Below are 19,931 nucleotides of genomic sequence, written 5' to 3' on the forward strand. Positions count from 1 at the left end.
ACTCTTCCATAAAGGCCAACTTTGTACAGTGCATGACTAATAGTTGTCCTATGGACAGAGTCTCCCACCTGAGCTGTAGATCTCTGCAGCTCGTCCAGAGTCACCATGGGCCTCTTGACTGCATTTCTGATCAGCGCTCTCCTTGTTTGGCCTGTGAGTTTAGGTGGACGGCCTTGTCTTGGTAGGTTTACAGTTGTGCCATACTCCTTCCATTTCTGAATGATCGCTTGATCAGTGCTCCGTGGGATGTTCAAGGCTTTGGAAATCTTTTTGTAGCCTAAGCCTGCTTTAAATTTCTCAATAACTTTATCCCTGACCTGTCTGGTGTGTTCTTTGGACTTCATGGTGTTGTTGCTCCCAATATTCTCTTAGACAACCTCTGAGGCTTACACAGAGCAGCTGTATTTGTACTGACATTAGATTACACACAGGTGCACTCTATTTAGTCATTAGCACTCATCAGGCAATGTCTATAGGCAACTGACTGCACTCAGATCAAAGGGGGCCGAATAATTATGCACACACCACTTTGCAGTTATTTATTTGTAAAAAAAAATGTTTGGAATCATGTATGATTTTCGTTCCACTTCCCACATGTACACCACTTTGTGTTGGTCTTTCATGTGTGAATTCCAATAAAATTGATTCATGTTTGCGGCAGTAATATGACAAAATGTGGAAAACTTCAAGGGGGCCGAATACTTTTGCAACCCACTGTATATTTATCATTGATTTTAAAGTAAGAAAATACAAATTACTAATGACTGCATTAAATGCATCACTTGAAATATATGAAGGAGGTGGAGTTCCAGACAATTCAGACCCAAACCGGGGAAAGTTAATTTATGTTCGTTGTTAGACGAGATTACCTGGCCACACTGTCTGAGGGGCCTTTCACACTGGGGCGGTGCGTCAACTTGCCACACTGCTACCGCAGCCTAAGTAACTCCTATGGGGAAGTTCATACTCCCCACGTTGCAGTACGCTATGCTGGAAGTCCCTAATCTAACGGTAGCGCAGAACTACATTACCACGCGGGATCCGCAGCGATCTGCGTCGGCCCGGAAGTCATTTTAGTTTCTGGCAGCTAGGTTTTTTTGAAAAAAGATGACACTTTTACAATACACTTCTGCACACCCGGAAGCGTCCGTCACTTCCTGCTTGGCTGCTGGCCAGACAGGGAGCACTGCGTACTATTGCTGTGCTCCCTGAAGGCCTGTTTCTGGCGATGCGATCTCTTTCCATCTGAAGTCCATTCACTGCAGTGAATAGTGTGTGTGGGTAACGCATGCTTTTTGATTATTGATGGTTTAAAAATGGTCAAGGACCCAGGAGATACATGCTGCTTGTTGTTTTGATTAATAAAGAGGTTTTATTACTTCACAATAGCGCTGTGGATTGAATATTATTATATGCCCCCAGTATAGGTTGGCCAGGCACTTCTTCACTTCCTGTTTCTGCCTGGTGCGGCCCCCAGAGTTCTGCTGCCTGAGGAAGTCGCCTCACTTGGCATCATGGGTGGACCCACTATCACCAGCTGCCCCCGGACCAACAGCATCCTAAACACCCCCAACACGGCAGGGATTAGATTGTATGCTCCTTGGCAAGCGGCACATTCGGTGAATGACAGGCAGCTCAGAGATCACTGCTGCTCCATCCTCCGAGTGACAGATTCGGCTGTTGATAACCACCCACTGCTATGTGCAAACCCTGTGCACCAGGACAAATGTTCAGCAGGCTAACTGCTACTGCTGCCCACAGCCCGCCCCTTGCTTTTGTGGTGCCCTAGGCCATGGCCTATGCGGCCTTGCCTGAGATCCGGCCATGATAATTAGGGATGGTAGTTGAACAGGCGACAGGCAGCAATTCTACCCTATATAAAGGTGGTGTGGACTGAGGAGGGGGACCCCCAGTGCAGCAGGTAAGAGTGGTTACTGATAGTGGTTGGGGTTCACTGATATTCAACAGGATGAAAGTTATACTTTTTTCACTGTCTGCTTCTGCTGTGCTCCACCCAGGCCCGGATTTACCTCACAGGAGCCTATAGGTACAGACGTCCTGGCACTTTAGATTTCACCCTCCATGAACCTACAAGCCCCCACCAAACTGCACCACAACTGTGCTGGCTGTCCCAGTTGTCACTTCTCCCTTACTTCCCTTGCCCGTCATAGGTAGCTACAGGTGCCTTTTAGTATTAGGTAACCAGAAGTGCCCTCAATATTAGGTAGCTATAGAGGTGCCCCCCAGTGTATTAGGTAGCTAGAAGAGCCTCAGTCTTAAGTAGCTAGAGGTGCCCCTGACTGAAGGGAGATCTATAGGGAAGGAGGGAGGAGCTTGAGTAGGGGAGTGAGACACCTTTCCATCATCTGGCACCTGTAGGCACGTGCCTACAGTGCCTTATGGTAAATCCGGCCCTGGCTCCACCCTCCACCCAGTGGCGTAGCTAAGGAGCTAAGGGCCCCAGTGCAAGTTTTGCACTGCCCCCCCCCCCCCCCCCCCCAAGCATCCTATACATAGCTATTGATACAGCACACCAAAACCTGCCAAGAACAGCCTCAGTATTAGAGGTGCAAGAAGGGGATGGGGAACAGCTTGTTAATGATTACTACTATTTAAAGCATTTATAGAGGTGATTATTACCAGCACAGGACCAATAGAGAGCTAATACTGCAGCTGAGGGAGGGTCCCGCTGCAGCCACAACCTCTGCACCCCTTATTGCTACCCCACTTCCTCCACCTTCCCCTTACATGTGATGACCAGGGCCGGTTTAAGGGGCCATGCGGCGCAGCCCCCCCTCCCCCCCATTACCCCTCTGCTCGCTGTCTCTCTCTCACTCTATGACCCGCCACGTCATGTGTAAACACGCGCCAGATCAAAGAGGGCCCCAGGGAGCAGTGTGAGCAGGGAGAGCAGGCAGCCAGGGTCGGCGCTGCGGGGCCTCAGCAGAGGTCGGGGCCGTGGGGCAGTTGCCCCCTTTGCCTCTATGGTAGCGCCGGCCCTGGTGATGAAACAACAGATCATATACTGTATCAGATCCGCTGTCGCCCGAAGGCCCTAATTTTGCCTGGAGGTATCATTGTAGCTAGAACTGGCCCTGGCACTATGGGCCATCCACTTAATGCTGTTCCTGCATGCAGCGTGGCATTGAATCAATCAAGCTACAGTTTGCATTGAATTGTATTAAAGGGTGAAGCAGGTAACTTCAGCGCGCGGTGCTCAGCGCTGAGGCTGGGCGCCATCATAGCAGCAATGCTATGATGTGCGTCCCGCGCAACAGTAATTTGGGGATCCAGCGATCACCAGACCCTAAATTACACCTCCCTTCGAGTTGCTACAACTCAGAGGGGTAATTGTATTTTACGCCGGGGAGTTTATTAGCGGCAGCAGAGTGAGCCGTCATTCAGGTCTCCTGGTGCCCAAATCATACATACGCTTAAAGGGAACCTAAGATGGGCATATAAATACAAAATATACATACCTGTGGCTTCCTCCCGCCCCTTCCGGCCTGATCGCACCCACCCCATTCTCCTCCGACTCCCTGTTCATCCACAATTAACCCTGGAAAGTCCTCCATGCGCGGCTAGGCAGTGTGCACGCTGCTGCTGTGTTCACATCACCGGGACTCCCCCCAACTGGAGGATTTTATGGGCCAGTCGCGGGCGAAGGAGGAGGCGACTAAGGACAACGAGGGAACGATCAGGCCAGAGGGGTCTGGAGGAAGCCTCAGGTATGTACACATTTTTAAAGTGGCCCCATCTCAGGTACACTTTAAATTGGAATTATTTGCCCATTTACCATTTCTGTTTTTTGGTTTTATTTGCCCTTCAGATGCCACCAGAGCCATCCGGTGATACCCCTACCATGGAGGAGAAGGAGACGGATGAGAAGAGTCAGGCTGTCGCCATGATCGCTGCCCCAGACCATCATGTCTCTTCAGATCAGGCACCAGGTGTGGTCGGGTGTATGCCGAAAATCCACCGATTCCTGCCAGATGGCGTGTGCCAGGAAATGCGGCAGATCATCACGCTCGCTGGACCGGCGGTAAGAAGTAGTAACAGACTAGATCAGACCGAAGTGGTTATCCTGAGTACTTTTACTGCATTGTACTATACTGTATGTCACTACAGTGCCTCTTTAATAAAAATTATTTAGAATTGTGTAAGCCCGTCAAGAAGACATTAAATAACGCTGACAACAGGAGATGTAGATAATCTATCCTGAGTATTGTTCCTTCCCAGACTTAGGCGTACCCATGACCACAGCACACTGGCTAAGCAGGTTTTCCAGACAAGGAAAATAATTGTTCAACCCGGAAGATTTAGAGAAGGGAAAGCCAAAATTATTCTTACTCATACACAATCATGCTGTTCACTTTTCTCGGGGGGGGGGGCGAGGCTGGGCCGGGCCGAGGCTGGATAGGCTCTAGCCTCTAGATGTACCTCTGCAAGGGCGGTGGGAGGGCTCCCCTCTTGCAGCATGCATGTGGCTGCGTGTGCAACATCCCCCCACCCCTTCCCTGTGTGCTCCTCCAACAGCGGGAGGCAATGTGCGACAGGCAGAATTCACCCACCCCCTCCGGGTTCCAGGTTCTGCAGGTCCTCCTGTCTGTCTACTCTGTGGTTCATTGTAGGGGCACATCTGGCTACTGTACTGGTGAGGGGGGATTAGGGGGCTCTACTACATGGTGGGATGGGAACATCTCATTATTATACTGGGGAGGGGGGCTGCCTAATACTGTATGGGGGCACACCTGGCTGTTTTACTGGGAAGGGAGCTAATACTGGGGGCACGTTTGCTACCTATACTAAGGTAGGCACAGTTCAGGTGGTACGGCTCACTTTGGAATCTCCACCTCTAGTGCTGAAAACCTTGCCCTGGCCCTGCACTCACCCAAAAACGGCATTCTGCCATGTAAGTCAATGGTGACGCAGATATTTTAAACTGTTTGACGTTAGCGTTGCGGTGCGCATGCGTTGATGCCAATTTTATCATGAAGCATATCCTGTTTGCTAGTTATAAAGCTTGCCATACGTATGGTCAATCTCGCCATACTTCGAATGCTGCAATAGTAGTACAGAGGCGCCAACAGGGTAAAAACAATATTTCTTCAAAATGGATAAAATGAAGTAGGTAGCGGTGGACTTACCCCTCCAAAACAGACACCAAACATTGCCGTTTTATGCAAAAATCAGTTTAATTACCTATTCCGAACAAGGTGCAACGCGTTTCGCGGGTATATCCCACTTCCTCAGGCAACAAATAGGAGCATATCACCAATGCGGTCCACCGCTACCTACTTCATTTTAGCCATTTTTAAGAAATAATGTTTTTACCCTGTTGGCGCCTCTGTACTACTATTACAGCTGTTTCCACCCCTGGTGGAGGGGAATTCTTCCTTTTTCCCGATCTACAGAGAGCGACTTCTTAGTCCTGAGTGGGGACAGGTCTAATCTCCTCACCTGCCTGCATAGTGGTTACCTGGACGGTAAGCCTTGTTTGTGACTATAACCTACCTATACTTACCTTCCATACCCAATTTACAGTACATACTACACTATACTGGGCTCTCGGCGTCTTCCCTTATACTTCGAATGCTGTATCGCCACTTTAAAGCGGACCTGAACACAGAACTTCCTCTCTGCTCTAAAAGAGACGCAGCAGCCGAGATGGATTAATATGTAATGGGGCCCTTGGCAAGGTAGTAAATTTGGGGGCCCTTTTTGTGGTCCTTTTGGTAAACTGGGGTGGAGAGCAGTCAAAGAAAATGGCTGGTGGGCCCCCTTAACACCTACTAGGTCCCAGGCACCTGCCTATGTTGCCTGGTGGATGATCTTGCTTTGCGCAGCAGCATAGTAACCTTTAAAGAAAAACATACTGTATCTTTGTTTGCAGCTGATACAAGTTCTGCAATAAATCGGCGGTGGTCTGCCTCCTGCTTTCATGGAAGAAGACATATTGTTCACATGCTGTGCTTTCAAATTAGCCTCTCTGCCATGGCAGTCAGCTGACACAGCTGAGGGATCAAATTACAACTTGTGATTAGTCACAGATGAGGGGGATTAGACAGGCTAAACTATACATACAGGGCTCGTTTCACAAAAGGGTGCTAACTCAGTTAGCATGCCCAAAACTTTTATTGATCACACGCAAAGGTTAGCGCTGCTCGGTGCGCACGAAACGTCGCACTGGGCGCCTCTGAACCGTCGCACCGGGTGTGCCCAAAACTTGCGACGTTTCGGGCACACCTGGTGCAACGTTTTGCGCGCACCGATAACTTAGCGCAAAACTTGGAGCATCCTAAAGGGCTTTAGGCATGCTAAGGATCTTTTAGGCGTGCTAACTAAGTTAGCACCCTTTTGTGAGTCAAGCCCACAGAGTTCATTTCTCTCTGTTTCTCTCTGAGGTGGGGGACTGTGATTAGTGTTACCTTGTCTCTGGAAAGAGCACAGGGATCGGCTCATGTGTATTAATATGCTGATGTTTATTAGGGAGGAACATTTCAGCCTCTGACACTCAAGGTCTCTGGCTGGCAGCCATCAGACACCAAGGAAGCAGAAACATAACAATCCTGTCTGGCGGTTCTGTTGATGTAAGATACTGTAGGCCAGAGGTGATCAGGGAAATGCATTAGAATATGACTATGGCAGGGATTAAATTAGATTGTGTGAGCTGGTGACAGGACTATGTACAGGGCTAGAGATATTAGTGCCATATAAATATGTAATAATTATATGGTATGATATATAGACTATGGCCTCAATTCACTAAGCTTAACTCCTGTCTTTAATAACTCTTCTGAGTCGTTTTACAGTCATCACAATTATATCACCATGGTGATAACTGTAAAACAGCTCAGAAGAGTTATTAAAGACAGGAGTTAAGCTTAGTGAATTGAGGCCAATGACTATGGTAGGATTAGATTGTGAGTTCCTCTGAGGACAGTCAGTGACATGACTATGCACTCTGTACAGTGCTGCAGAAGATGTCAGTGCTATATAAATACATAATAATAATAATAATGTGGTAGGACATTAACATGTATTGCTGACTTAAAAGGAACCCGAGGTATGAGACCTATGGAAGTTGCAGTCATGTGGTTGTGAGCGGGGCTTCTCTGGAGAGTTTGTGTCCTGCACAGGGATGCTCAAAACCGAATTCGGGTGAAACCCGGATAGTAGCTATCCGGATTTCACCCTGCTAATTACAATCACCTGTGCGGGCTGGGCGGGGCCCGGGGGGGGGGGGGGTCAATCTTACCTAGCTGACGTCTTGTTAGGTCCGTCCCTCGGTGCCTGCCACGATGCGGTCCAATCCGGCGTCACGTGACTATACACTTCCTCCTTCAACCCGGAAGGAGTAAGTGTTTGTACTCACGTGACACCCAGCCCACTAGAGATGGGAAGTTTGGATCTTTGGGACTGCAATCGTTATCTTCCCGTTTAATTGGTATGCTTGCTGATTCCTTGCAAAAGTCTGCCTTACAATTTGGGACTGCAATCGTTATCTTCCCGTTTAATTGGTATGCTTGCTGCATACATTGCTACTAAGATTGTTTAATATAAATTTAAGCAGTTCAGCAGTGTTTGTAAATTCCCATATTACATCCTGTGAATCCTTGTGTTCCAGCCCAGTGACCACCAATTATTTATTACAGGCCTGTTTTTTGGTAGCCACTCCCATCCCCAGCTGAACTGTTTTCTCAATTTCTAATTGAGAATCACTTCCATTTCAGCCATGGCAGCTATCATACCTATTTCAACGCTGCAAGAAGGTCACTTGTGGCCTAGGTCATTTGGTGCCATTTATTACAAAGTGCTTTGCAACAACTTACCAAGAATTTACCAAGAATTCACCCAGGAATTCAAACAGGAATCAACAGCCAAAGGACTCTGCTGGAAACTACTACTCTGCATCCACAACTGCCTCCAATGCTGTTGCTCAAAATGCCACTGCTGGACATATGTTGCACTACCAAGTAGACTCTTTATGTACACAGGTTTGCTTGCACTAACTGCATACTCATATAAACTGTTTAGGAGTTGGAAATTTCCTGCTGATAATCATTGACACTTACCATGTTTACTGCACTTTTTCTTATGTTCTGCCTGTCTGCAAACATCTACAAGTTGCATTGCAATATGCATCCTCCCAGTGTACCTCACTCCATATTCATTTCATCTGCTCTACTTTGCTCACCTTACTCAGCTTTTCATGAACTGTTAGCTCTCCTGAAATCTCTCTCTCCCTCCAGCAGCTCAAAAACCTCACAAACATTTAAATCCCATTCACATTTGCTTACTCTCTCCCTCCTACTTGCTGCTGGTGATATATCACCTAATCCTGGGCCACAGCCTGCTGCCAGACAAGCATCCCCTGCTGACCCGCTTCACAGCTCTCTGTCCACAAATAACTTCAACACCCATCCTAGCCCCAACCTCATTTCCATCCATCCCACTCACAAGCACATGCTCCCCCTACCCTGCGGTCTCTGGAATGCCAGATCCGTCCGCAATAAACTTACAGAGGTCCACAACCTCTTCCTCTCCAAATCCCTCACCATCCTCGCACTCACTGAGACATGGCTCACCCCCTCTGACTCTGCCGCAGAGGCTGCCCTCTCATACGGGGGGGGGCTTCACCTCAGTCACACCCCCAGACCAGACAACAGGACCGGGGGAGGGGTGGGTCTGCTCCTCTCCCCATCCTGCACATTCCGTGTCCTCACTCCACCTTCCTCCCTACAATTCACATCATTTGAGGCCCACACTATCCGCCTCTACAATCCCCTCCCAGCCATTGTTGCAGTCTTATACCGCCCTCCGGGCTCCACGCGACAATTTCTCGACAACCTTGCCTCCTGGCTCCCACACATCCTCTCCTCTGACCTCCCCACCATCATCCTCGGGGATTTCAATATACCCATCAATGAACCCAAGAACTCTGTTGCGACCCGGCTACTCACCATAGCCAACTCACATGGCCTAGTACAACACACCAACGCCCCCACTCACACTGCACGTCACACTCTCGACCTTATATTCACTAAATCCACCACCATTGCAGACCTCGACATCGCACCATTTCCACCCTCAGACCATTACCTTCTCGCCTTCAACCTCCTCACGGAAGGCACCTCCAAACTACCCGCCCACCCACCTGGTCGATGGCAGCGAGACCTACGCAAGCTCAACCCTGGCGTCCTTGCTGACTCCCTCCATGGCCTATCCTCCACTCTCCCCACCCTAACCTGTCCTAATCTTGCTGCAGCTCAGTATCACCAAATTCTCTCATCAGCCCTAGAGAAAGCTGCTCCACCAATATTCCGCCGCAACCGACCCCCTAACCCCCAGCCCTGGCGCACTACCCATACTCGCAACCTCCAGAGGGAAACACGCGCCACTGAATGAAAATGGCGGAAAACTCGACTAAACCAGGATTTCCTACAGTACAAGACTAACCTGCAGCAGTTCCACACTGCCCTTGCTCATGCGAAGCAGGAATACTTTACCAAGCTCATCGGAGCACAAGCTTCCAATCCCCGGCGTCTTTTTAGCACCTTCAACTCCCTGCTTAAACCCACCCCCCCACCTTCTGTTTCCTCCCTCTCTGCCACAGATTTAGCCACCCACTTCACCAACAAAATAGTCTCCATCCGTCAGGAAATATCCAATCTTCAATCTTCACCTCCCACCTGCTCACAACCTACTCCTTCTCCACCCTATCCTCCCCTCACCTCCTTCACTCCTACTACCACTGAGGAGGTCAACCACCTACTGCAGACTTCCCATACCACTACCTCCCCCCTTGACCCTATCCCTTCTGATCTACTTCAGCCTCACTTCACGGATCTGGCCCCAGTCCTCACTACCATGTTTAACCTCTCCCTATCCACAGGCACCTTCCCCTCAGACTTCAAGCAGGCCACTGTACTGCCTCTGCTCAAGAAACCCTCCCTCGACCCCTCGCTACCCTCCAACTACCGCCCGATCTCCCTCCTCCCCTTCGCCTCAAAACTCCTTGAGCGTCTGGTTCACAAACGCCTGACCCAGTACCTCAATGCCAACTCACTACTAGACCCACTGCAAAGCCTCAAACAAGTGACAGCGCTCAAGGCTGCAACTGAAATGAAAGCCAACAGAGGCATGCAGAGCCCCACAGGGGCTAAATACATGCCTTGAATGCAAATCAGATGCAAATTATGTACTAATTCCTAATCTAAAAATTTGAATGCAGATTGAAGCACATGAATGCCGCTAGCCACAAAGTATACTTACGTTAATTTTGTATAGTAGGAGACATTGGCAGTGCTTCCAGACGGGCTGTACTCGAATTGGCTACCTGCAAAGCTGTGCAGAGCTCAAGAATATGGACAAAATTACACAACTTGCATTCAAAACAGGTACAGCAAAGGAGGAAGTTAATTTCAGTATAAATAGTATGTGCACAAATTATTCTTTACTAGACTTCTGCCAATGAATGGGCTCTATTCTCAAAGACTTCCCGCATGCGGTAAAGTACATGCGGGAAGTTTGCACCCAAAATACCGTTAAGTTGGAATTCTCAAAATGTTCCGCATGTTTTTTCCGCATGCGGAAAAAGTGTGGTAAAAGTGCGGGATTCATGCGGAAAAATTTCCGCAAAAGTCGGTATTTTCCGCAATAAAAGATAAATTCTCAAAAATGTTCAGGCGCATCATTTCGTCGTTAATTACCGATTTTTTATCACCTACAAGTAGTAGGTGATATATTCCGCATCCCATTGACTTTAATGAAGTGTGGAGGCTTAAGGGCTGTGCTTGGTGGACTTTAATTTTTTTTTTTAAACACTTTTTCATGCGACCTTTTTACCGCATCATTCCCGCATGAATAATGGCTGTTTCCGCATCTTTTTTCCCGCATGCGGAAAATATTAGTGAAAGTGAATGTGGAAAAAATGCGGAGTTTACCGCTGGCGGGAATATAGCGGTAAAATTTTGCGGAAAATTTGGCTCTTTGAGAATAGAGCCTATTGTCTCCTTTTTTGTAGATTAGGAATTAGTATATAATTTGCATCTGATTTGCATTTAAGGCATGTATTTAGCCCCTGTAGGGCTCTGCATGCCTCTGCCGCCTTTCATTTCAGTTGCAACCTTGAGCGCTGTCACTTGTTTGATGTCTGTTTAAAGAAATGTGTAATTTTGTCTATGTTTTGGAGCTCTGCACATCTTTGCAGGTAGCTAATTTGTCTGGAAGCACTGCCAATGTCTAGTGCTGTACAAAATTAACGTAAGTTTACTTTTTGGCTAGCTGCATTCATGTGCTTCAATCTGCATTCAAATTTTTAGATTAGGAATTAGTACATAATTTGCATCTGACTTGCATTCAAGGCATGTATTTAGCCCATGTGGGGCTCTGCTTGCCTCTGTTGGTTTTCATTTCAGTTGCAGCCTTGAGCGCTGTCACTTGTTTGTTTGATGTCTGTTTGAAGAAATGTGTATACCATTTATGACTACCAGCACTAAGAAAAAATTATGTTTTTATTGTCGGGGCCCGTTTTTCACTGTTGCGACGCGATTTCGCCGGCATCCCGACGCTTGTAAAAACGCATGCGGATGCGTTTCCGCATGCGGTTTTACCCGCGATTTCGCATGGCAGGGTGCCATGCGAAATTAACCATGACTCTGCCAGGGCAAAATAACATTGAAAAAGGTGCGAAATCGCACGCGAATCGTGGGTAAAAACGCATGCAAAAAAACGCATGCGTTTTTCCTATTAAATACATTAGCGGCGATTCGCATGGATTCCCGACGCAGGCGAATTCTGTGGGTCCCGTCGTGCAGATTTGGCCCGCCGCCAAATCGCTCCCGCACGCCGCACATATGGAAACAGCCCCGGCCACTTCAATGTACCAAGCGAATCCGCATGTCGGCGCCGCATGCGGATTCGCTATGGTGGAAACGAGCCCTCAGACTAGCGGTAGGTCTTCCTCATGAGGGCCTGACATCACCGTCGGGAGGTCTAGTAGGGAATAATTTGTGCACATATTATTTATACTGAAGCTAACACCCTCCTTTGCTGGACCTGTTTTAAATGCAAGTTGTGTAATTTTGTCCATAATCTGGAGCTCTGCACATCTTTGCAGGTAGATCATTTGGGTACAGCCTCTGTCTAGAATCACTGCCAATGTCTCCTGCTGTACAAATCTTACCAAAGCCTGCCAAGGAGTTGAAGGAACATAATTCAACGGGGGACGACGGGATAACGAAGGACCAGGAAGGCCCTATTGTATTCAGAGCCTTCCATGTACATAGGTAAGTATCTAGGGATTTAGAGCCTTCTCTCCTCCTTTTAAAAAATTATGGTTGTCCTTGTGGTTAGGGTTCCTCCTTACCCTCAACTGGTTCAGATCATAGTAAGTGTTGAATTGCCATTCGCCTGATTGCATTTGCATGCAGCAACCAGAGGTTTTCATATAACAATAACAATAATATTTATATAGCGCTTTTCTCCCTGGGGACTCAAAGCGCTGTGACCCTGCATTATGCAGTCTCAAAGGCTAGGGAAAAGAGGTGAGTTTTTAGCCTTTTTTTAAAGCTGTCCAGAGAAGGAGCCTCTCGTACTGATTGTGGAAGCGAGTTCATATGTGTGTCTTCAGTCAAACAAAGGGATATATTACTTTCCATGTGACTAGACTGATATCCAATATTGCTATTAGAGGCAGAGGTTCCTGGTGCACCAGGCTGACCAGGCGGTCGCTTGGAGCTCTGTGCGGGAGGGGTGGGAGGCGGCACCCACCCTCCCAGCCAGATTGTGTGACCCTCCAGGTGGTGAACTGGCTTGTGGCGTCTGATAGATACCACGCCGATTCACTGCCCGCAGCTCACCTCAGTCTGCGGGAGTCTGTAGTTTACAGCAGTCAGAGCATGGCTACGGGAAAATTGCATCTGAAGCCCTGCACTGGAGACTTTTTATGTCTCCAGTGCAGGGCTTTGGGTGCCATCTTCCCATAGCCCTGCTCTGCCTCTCAGCATGGGAGTTTCACAGCTGGAGTGCTGCACAGAAGATCGGTGGAGCTGCACGCCGAAAGAGGAGTCTTCTGCAGGTGAGTAAATCCTTTTTTTTTAACAGGTGCAGATTATTTTCTGGTGAAACGCTGCCCACATTACGATTATTTTCTGGTGAAACGCTGCTGCATTACAACTATTTTCTGGTGAAAAATTGCTGCATTACAATTGTTTTCTGGTAAAACGCTGTCCACATTACGATTACCTTATTTTCTGGTGAAACATTGCTGCATTACGATTATTTTCTGGTGAAACATTGCTGCATTATGATTATTTTCTGGAGAAACATTGCCGCATTATGATTATTTTCTGGTGAAACCCTGCTGCATTACGATTATTTTCTGGTGAATTATTGCCGCATTACGATTATTTTCTGGTGAAATGCTGCTGCATTACGATTATTTTCTGATGAATCATTGCCGCATTATGATTATTTTCTGGTGAAACGCTGCGGCCTTGCCATTATTTTATGGTGAATCATTGCTGCATTACGATTATTTTTGGGTGAAACGCTGCCCACATTATGATTATTTTGTCAGAGGAAGGCACTGGTAGGTTTACTTCTGAGGGTTATCTCTCGTCTGCACAATGTTCTCAACCTCTTATCTGCTGAGCTTTTGATTGAGGGTGCATACACACATCCCATTTTTATTGGCAAATGATTGTCCAATTTCACCACTTCCAAGTAGTATGAAGGCCAACAGATATTGAATATTGTGAACATATTATGTAGGTAAGCTCTCATACTACAGGAGGTGGTAAATTGTCCAATCATTGGCAGAACAAAATTGAATGTGTATACCAGATTAAAGCCTCTTTCTCTTTCTTTTCTCCACAGTTCCTGTCTCAGCTGATGATCTTCATGATCTCCGTCGTGAGTTCTGTGTTCTGTGGACACCTGGGCAAAGTGGAACTGGACGCTGTGTCACTCGCTATTGCGGTACAATTCCATGAATTTAGGATGGTGCTATATCCCAAAAAGAACAGACACCATTTTTATGCATTTATGCGTTATGCATTTATGTATAAAGAGGATTGTAACATCCAAAACTAAAAAAATATTTAGTGCCCTCAACTGCAGGAACTGTGCAGTGGCAGCGGAATTGTGGGAAGTTTTTTTCTTGTTGTTTGTTTTTTTGGGGGTTTTTTTTTTTACATACAGTATCAAGCTTGTCTAAAAGCGGTAAACATGCCTGATTTCTTTAAACGACAGACTGTACACACAGGGAAACTGACGTCAGAACGGCCGCCCCTCGGGCGGGTCTGACGACCCGTCATTTAACCCTCCTGGCGGTCTATTAAAAACCGCCAGGGGGCAGCGCAGCCATTTTTTTGAATTTTTTTTTTTAAATCATGTAGCGAGCCTAGGGCTCGCTACATGATAGCCGCTGTGCAGCGGCATCCCCCTACCCTCTTCGATCGCCTCCGGCGATCAGGAAATCCCATTGAAAGAACGGGATTTCCTGGAGGGCTTCCCCCGTCGCCATGGCGACGGGGCGGGATGATGTCCCCGACGTCATGGACGTCGTGACGTCTAAGGGAGTCCCGATCCACCCTTCAGCGCTGCCTGGCGCTGATAGGCCAGGCAGCGCACGGGGTCTGGGGGGGGGGCTCTGCGGCGCGGCGGATAGCGGCGAATTGGTGCGGGGCGGCGGCGATCGGTATGCTCACGCAGCTAGCAAAGGGCTAGCTGCGTGCGGCAAAAAAAAAAAATTGCGCAAATCGGCCCAGCAGGGCCTGAGAAAACCTCCTCCGCGGCTTACCGCCAGGAAGGTTAAAGAAATCAGGCTTGTGTACGCGCCTTCAGTATTTAAATAAAATAAAGTTTCCTGTTTCTGATAAGATAATGATATTATGACCAGAGGGTAATTGAATTCCCCCTCCATTTGAAGAGTTTAAAAAGTGGTGCAAGCCTGTTGTCTAGGTGATGCTTGCTGTGGGAGGGACAGTAATCTGTAGCAGGGATAAAGAATATGGAGTTGGGGAAGAAAAAGAAAAGGGCAGAGGTGATGTCACTTTTGGCATCACAGAGAAACAGTAGAGATGGAAACCAGCAGAAATATTATTTTACTTTTTTCACATGACATTTCTCCTAAATCTGATAGTGAACACTAAAAGCAACAGAATAAATAAGTAATTTTGTATTGGATGATTTTTTTCAGTTATTATGGAGATTCATCCCACTTCAGTTTACTATATTAAATTGATTGTACAGCAAAAAAGTTTTATTGAAAAACTTTCAGAATAAAGAAGGAAAATATTTTCTGGAACAATTCATTCATCCTCATCTACTTCTGAGCAACTGACAGCTGTCTGTCTGCTCACTCCTAGTCAGTCTGAAACACTCCTCTGCTTAATCACATGGGTATGAAGGGGGAGGGAGACTGAAGCCGTAGTGTCTTGAGTTTGTAAACAAAATGTCTGCCGCTGCTGTGTAGCAGAGACCTGCTTACTGATAATTACATATACGTTTATTACAGCTGAATTTTTTTCCACTAGATTAGGAATATGTAAAGGTTCATAAAGATGTTTTTGTTACATATCTGAACATTGGCTCTAAATATGCCCCACCCATATTATGTATCATCACCCGTTTTTCAGAGTTACAGTATACCACAAACCTAAATTGTAGTATTTCACAGAATTTCAAATTTTAGCATTGTATTTTTATTTATCTTGATTTTATTTGTTTTTGTTTTTTTCCAGGTGGTGAATATTACTGGTGTGGCAGTGGGGGCGGGGCTTGCTGGTGCATGTGACACTTTAATATCACAGGTGAGACTTATTGCGTAACTCTGCTGTAACAGAATCAGACCTCAGATTCCTCTGATACCAGCTGACTGTTTAAGAGAACCAGAGATGAAACACCCTCTTGTATTTTACCTTATAAATCAGTGGGAACCTGACAGTAAACACCTAATCTGCTCTTTGTTTTATTGTTCTCTGTTTAATCTGACTGTTATCACCTCTGATAAGAATCCCCGACTGAGCACTCAGTCTAGCTTTGCTACGGAATTATTATAGCTGAGTCTGTCTTCTCTGGTGTCTTTTCAAGCCCAAGCCTGCCCCCTTGTGGCTCTGCTATAATGACTCAGCTATAATTATTCCCTGCAAAGCCAGACTGAATGCTCAGTCCGGGATTCTTATCACAGCTGATAACAGACACTTTTAGCAGTGAGGATGAAGCAGAGAGCAGGGTAGGCGTTTTCTCTAATGTTCTTACTGATATATATGGTAAAATACACAAGGGTGCTTCGTCTCTGGTTCCCTTTAAGGTGCCCACTAATGATACAATCTTTTTTCTCCAATCTTACCATTTCTGACTACTTCCTGTGGACGGAGCAGGAAAAAAGGGCGCCCTAATTGCGGTTTTGGTGGCGGGAGTCTTTAGTGTTAGGACCGGGAGGAGCCTTAGGGATTGCTGTAACATTAGGAACCTCCAAGGGAGTTAAGGTTAGGCACCACCAGAAGGAGTGGTTAGGGTTAGGCACCACCAGGTGTGGGTTAAGGTTAGGCACCACCAGGAAGGGGTTAAGGTTAGGCATCCACAGAGGGAGGGCTCTGTGTGAGAGTAGGGTTAGGCTAGGCCATAGTAAATATCTGTAAAGATTACTGTGCTGTCATGCAGCCTCTTACTGTCTAGCAGTTGTTATGACATGAAATGTTACATTGTTGCTTGGTATCATCCTTACACCCCTGCTGTCTTCTTGTTAGTTGGTAGCTCCCACCCTTCATTTCCTGCTGTATCTCCCAGTTGCCATAGTTGTTATGAAGAGTCTGCAGAGTCAGGGAGCTGTGTAACTTCATTGGAAATTTACCTATGAAAAAAGACTATGACTATGTTTGTACCCTTTGGTACCTTGAAGCATAAATAAGCATTGGAAAACACCTCTGGAGTCTTTATTCATTGAGTAAGCTGCCTGTTAAAGCGATCATTCAACCTGCTGCACACATCCTAACAGACTGGGTCTAAACAGAGCTCGTCGCAGGTACAATCGACGCTGAGACGCTGAGAACAATTAACAATATTTTACTATCTGAAATATATAGCAGAATATCTGTAGTTTTACCGAGATTATACTAGTGGCTATATCCAGAGTCCATTTTTCCAGGCGGCTTTTTTGCATGTATGCCCTGTAGGCGGTGACAGGATAGTTATGGAGCTTGGGGTGCTCACAGACTTTTATTTAGTGTAACCAATCTGCACCTGATATTGTCGCAGGAAGACGGTTTTGCAAATCCAGCAAGTCAGGTAATAATAATAAAAAAAACTAAGAATGCAAAAATAGCTTATGTGCAATGCACAAAACAATAGAAAGGGCGTATTATGGTATAGTCCACACACTATCCATCTAAATGGCTTTTAATGTATTCAGTGATGGCTTTGATACCGTTTTTATTTCAGATCTACGGAGGGCGCAACTTGAAACTAGTGGGGACCGTCCTACAACGAGGCATCCTCATCCTACTGCTGTTCTGCTTCCCCTGCTGGGCCCTATTTGTGAACACGGAGCCTATCCTGCGGCTCTTCCACCAGGACCCCAATGTGGCCAAGTGAGCTCTGCTCTACAAGATCGTTACACCAAAATCGTCGCAGAGAAAAATCCTTGATAAGAAAAGAGTAGAATGGACAAATGCTCAACCACTTGGGCTCGGTTCACATTAGCAGTAAAAAACAGTCCGTTCCCGGATCGGAAGGGAACAGATGGGAACGAATCCAGTGTTAACCTATGGATCCATTCACATCCGTCCGTTCAAACGGATCCGATCAACTGAATGGACCGCAAGTTTCCTCCCTGCAGCAATTTTCCAGACCGCTGAGCCCAGCAAAATGGAAATGGAAGCTTAAAGGGGAACTGAAGTAAGAGGTATATGGAGGCTGCCATATTTATTTCCGTTTAATCAATACCAGTTGCCTGGCAGCCCTGCTGGTCTATTTATCTGCAGTAATATCTGAATAACACCAGAAACAAGCATGCAGCTAATCTTGTCAGATCTGACTTTAAAGTCTGAAACACCTGATCTGCTGCATGCTTGTTCAGGGGCTATAGCTAATAGTATTCGAGGCAGAGGATCAGCAGGGCTGCCAGGCAACTGGTATTGCGTAAAAGGAAATAAACATGGCTACCTCCATATACCTCTCTCTTCAGTTCCCCTTTAAGCGCTGCAGTGGGGGCAGGCCCAGATTTACATCACAATAACCTATAGGCACAGATGTCTTGGCACCCTACACTTTGCCGTCCATGAACCTACAAACACCCAATGAACCGCACCACAAGTGTGCTGGCTGTCCCAGCTGTCACTGCTCCTTCAGTTCTCTTACCCTTCATAGATAGTTACAGGTGCCCCTTAGTATTAGACAGCCAGAGGTATCCTCAGTATTATGTTGCCCCCTGACTGAAGGGAGATCTGGTCAGTGGAATGCAGAGAGTTGGGTGAGTAGCCTCTCATTTACACTCTGCTCCGGACTCTGCATAGGGAAGGAGGGAGAGAGCTGCTCAAGGAGGGGAGTGAGCCGCCTTTCTTTCATCAGGCGCCTGTAGGCACGTACCTACAGTGCCTTATGGTAAATCTGGCCCTGATTGGGGGCAATGAGAAAACTGAACATTTCTTCACGTTCTAAATAGAAAAATCCACTTTGGGGATGGGGGCCGGAAGGGGGGGGGGGGGGGGTGGCATGTGGGGAAACGGAGCAGAAGCAGCTGAGTGGCAACTGAGTGAAAACGGATCCGATCGTCCGGTGATCAGATCCGTTTGCCACTCAAACGCAAGTGTGAACCGAGCCTAAAAGAGGGAGAAGTAGTAACAATAAGAAATTACAGTGATTACACTAATACAAAACTAGATGAACTCTATGGTATCGATTTATAAAGTTCAAGAGTGGTAAGATATACAATTAGTAGGAACATCAAAAACACAGACTGTAGTCAAAAAGTGCAAAAAGGGCACATTAAAAAATGGTCGCAAAAAAAAATGGCGCTGGGTGATGAGGATAATCACATATTGCTACTAAGGTTATGTAATGATTTAGAAATGTCCTAAAATGTTAAATAACCTTAGTAACTAGATGTCATTACTGGCATCTGCATACATCACCTGGTCCCGGGGATCGCGTCTCCTTCAATACCTGGTTAGTTTGCAGGCGTCCTGCAGTTAGCCAATCACCATGCAGGGACTGAGGCGTAGTGCCCTGCAGTCAGCCAATCACCATGCAGGGACTGAGGCGCAGTGCCCTGCAGTCAGCCAATCACCATGCAGGGACTGAGGCGTAGTGCCCTGCAGTCAGCCAATCACCATGCAGGGACTCAGGCGCAGTGCCCTGCAGTCAGCCAATCACCATGCAGGGACTGAGGTGTAGTGCCCTGCAGTCAGCCAATCACCATGCAGGGACTGAGGCGTAGTGCCCTGCAGTCAGCCAATCACCATGCAGGGACTGAGGCGTAGTGCCCTGCAGTCAGCCAATCACCATGCAGGGACTGAGGCGTAGTGCCCTGCAGTCAGCCAATCACCATGCAGGGACTGAGGCGTAGTGCCCTGCAGTCAGCCAATCACCATGCGGGGACTGAGGCGCAGTGCCCTGCAGTCAGCCAATCACCATGCGGGGACTGAGGCGTAGTGCCCTGCAGTCAGCCAATCACCATGCGGGGACTGAGGCGTAGTGCCCTGCAGTCAGCCAATCACCATGCAGGGACTGAGGCGTAGTGCCCTGCAGTCAGCCAATCACCATGCGGGGACTGAGGCGTAGTGCCCTGCAGTCAGCCAATCACCATGCGGGGACTGAGGCGCAGTGCCCTGCAGTCAGCCAATCACCATGCAGGGACTCAGGCGCAGTGCCCTGCAGTCAGCCAATCACCATGCAGGGACTGAGGCGTAGTGCCCTGCAGTCAG

The 19,931-nt window shown here is 47.3% G+C and overlaps 1 protein-coding gene across 5 annotated transcripts in view; it reads left to right on the plus strand.

Annotated features, from left to right (window-relative positions):
• The window catches only part of LOC137528524 (multidrug and toxin extrusion protein 1-like), a 149,339-nt gene that overhangs the window by 65,990 nt on the left and 63,418 nt on the right, over positions 1–19,931 (plus strand). For all 5 annotated transcript variants that reach the window (XM_068249837.1, XM_068249836.1, XM_068249842.1 and 2 more), the window contains 4 exons: positions 3,830–4,042; positions 13,882–13,983; positions 15,750–15,818; positions 17,449–17,597. In XM_068249837.1, coding sequence (XP_068105938.1) covers positions 3,830–4,042; positions 13,882–13,983; positions 15,750–15,818; positions 17,449–17,597 — 533 coding nt within the window. The remainder of the gene's footprint in view (positions 1–3,829; positions 4,043–13,881; positions 13,984–15,749; positions 15,819–17,448; positions 17,598–19,931) is intronic.

The sequence above is a fragment of the Hyperolius riggenbachi genome, chromosome 8, assembly GCF_040937935.1.
Source record: "Hyperolius riggenbachi isolate aHypRig1 chromosome 8, aHypRig1.pri, whole genome shotgun sequence".
NCBI lineage: Eukaryota > Metazoa > Chordata > Amphibia > Anura > Hyperoliidae > Hyperolius > Hyperolius riggenbachi.